Source organism: Olea europaea, chromosome 5, assembly GCF_002742605.1.
Source record: "Olea europaea var. sylvestris chromosome 5, O_europaea_v1, whole genome shotgun sequence".
Lineage (NCBI taxonomy): Eukaryota > Viridiplantae > Streptophyta > Magnoliopsida > Lamiales > Oleaceae > Olea > Olea europaea.
The window spans coordinates 13,949,856-13,952,366 of NC_036241.1; the positions used below are offsets into that span (position 1 = coordinate 13,949,856).

At 30.8% G+C, this 2,511-nt stretch overlaps 1 protein-coding gene across 1 annotated transcript; it reads right to left on the reverse strand.

The window, feature by feature from the left end:
• Positions 1-1,788: 1,788 nt before the first annotated feature.
• On the reverse strand, positions 1,789-2,278 carry LOC111394270 (B3 domain-containing protein At4g01580-like). The gene is made up of 2 exons (XM_023020027.1): positions 2,216-2,278; positions 1,789-2,130 (listed from the first exon to the last, which is right to left on the reverse strand). The coding sequence occupies exons 1-2, from the start codon at positions 2,276-2,278 to the stop codon at positions 1,789-1,791; spliced, it is 405 nt and encodes a 134-aa protein (XP_022875795.1).
• Positions 2,279-2,511: the final 233 nt, after the last annotated feature.

The window sequence follows — 2,511 nt, forward strand, 5'->3', positions numbered from 1 at the left end:
GTAAGTTAAAATTATTGTCTTTGTTAAAATTAGAAAGAATTCTTCTAATATCTTGAAAGAATCATAGGGATTATTACTTATTATGTTTGCAAAAACTTATCTATCATATTATTATTATTCATCATAAAGTTTGTAAGAAATTATCTATATGATGACAGGCTATACAATTAATGGATTAGATAATCTGTTAGAAAGACTATTAGAAAAAATAAAAAATATTTTTTCTCAACTAGAGACTATGGATATATCGTCTAAGGAATATGATAATTTCAAAGAATTATATGACAATTATATTACAGATTATGCTAATTTATTAGATCAAAGGTGAAACTATATATTAAAATTTGAAATGAGAGAAATAGAAGAATTTTGGAACTATTCCAATAAATCAGGATATTTTGTGCAAAATATGGCAAGCCATTTGATTAAGGGTAATATAGATATTTTAGCAAGAATGAATAGTGACAAGCCATTTAGAAAAATCCCCCGCGGGATGAGAAGGCGGGGGGCGAGGGGGGAGCGGGGTAGAGAAAGAAAGTCGATTATCGAATTTTTTTTTAAGGAACTCTTTTTTTTTTCTAAGTAACTTTTAAAAAAAAGTTTTTATTTTATTTTTAATTAAAATTTTCTAAATAAATTTTATTTTATTTTATTAAAATAAGTTTTTATTTTATTTTTGTTTTTTAAATTTATTTTATATCTCTACTATATAAAAAGGGCAATGTGTTGCTACTGTAGAAAGAACAGTAGATTCTTCCATTTCTTCACACTGTAGCAACTTTTTTTCCCTGGAGTAAAAACGACGCCGTCTGCCAATTTTTTTTATTTTTAATTTTTTACATGTCTGGAGCCAAGACGAGGCCGTCCGGACAAGAATATATGTGTGTGTGTGTGTGTGTGTGTGTGTAAACTACCCACTTTAGATAGATTTTTCTTTCTTCTTCTCCATTTTCACACGCTACTCATTTTTCTCTTTGAGTTTAATTGTTTCCTTTCTTTTTTTTCATGTATTTATGATATTTCTGTTTCAATTATATTTGGGATATCTGTATTTTGTGCTTCAATCATTGTGCTTATATTATATTTGTTCTCTTTGTTTGTTCGATCGTTGACGCATGTTCTTTTTGCCTTATTTTAGTTTGTAGGTAGTGGTGAAGAATATTTTCAACTTCTCTTTAGTTTGTGGTGACAGTAATATCCAGAGGATTTTCCTGCGATGATTAATGAGGGGGAAATCTACTTTCATATGATTTGATTTTCATTTTTCTTGTATAGTGTTGAACTTCGATGTTGATGTTGATGTTGATTTGTTTTACACAAACTCTGGAGTAAACTGGTAAATAATAGAGTAAATAGAATTGGGCATAGAAATAACAGATTAGAAATACATGAAAATTATTAGAAGAAAGTAAAGAGGTCTCATAAACGTGTCAAACTTCCACCAACAAGGTCTTTTTTGTAGACGATGAACGTTGGGGGTTCACTGTTCAAAAGTTCGAAAACACATGTATCGCCCATTTGTAGTTCTTTTTCTCTAAAAAAATCTGCCCAGCCTATAGTCATACGTCTTATTAGACCATTTGGTCGCAAATTTGTGGCGAGCTCCCAGTCGTGATGTAAAGAATGATGGATTTGAACACTTCGCAGACCTTTTGGTAGGTGATATCTAGAGATTTGTTCTGGTATATCTTGGAAAACCATGAATGAATAAATTATTGATCTTTGAATCAAATTTATGTGGAAGAGATGAATGTAGAATGAGATATTAAAGATGAAACTTACAATTTCTCAATGGCTGTTGTGATGAGGTGTTATTGTTATTTCAAATGCAGGGTCATCTGTATGTGAAACGTTGTATTTTTCGGAAACATCGGAGTCATATGTGACCTCTAATCCAGAATGGTCAAATATGGTCATATTGAATGTGGATCTTCCATTATATTCAAATACCAAAACATGAGCATCCTGTAAATTATGATGGTTAAAAAATTGTTCCCATCCATCGGCAAAAAAGATTCTTCCATTATCTCTTTCCAATCGTATTTTGACAATTATACCATCATATGTAGTTACGCGTACTGTGTCACCAAGTTGATGTCTCCAATCGTTGACAAAGGATCTGGGAAGCATCTATACATATATATTAAAAAGTATAAGAGAGATATTAAGAATACATCCATTCAAATGTGAGAGGAGAAACTCTTGTGTGACTAACTAGATGGGTATTATGGTTTTGGGGAGGAGTAATGATTCTGAAGAAACGATGTGGCACCTCCATTCTGTCTCAATATAGTGCAATGAAAATTTTGTTAGAATAACTCTATTATTTACGTTGTGGAGGCCCTAATATAGATTTGAAGGTAGATTTTGCAGTATAGACGAGTTATAAAGTTTGTTAATGGAAGTTCCATGTCTATAAGATAAACTTTGTATGTGATCTAAAATATATATATATTCTATATGTTGTTGAACAATATTGTGAAGGTTGGTAAGAAATTCATGAATTGTGTT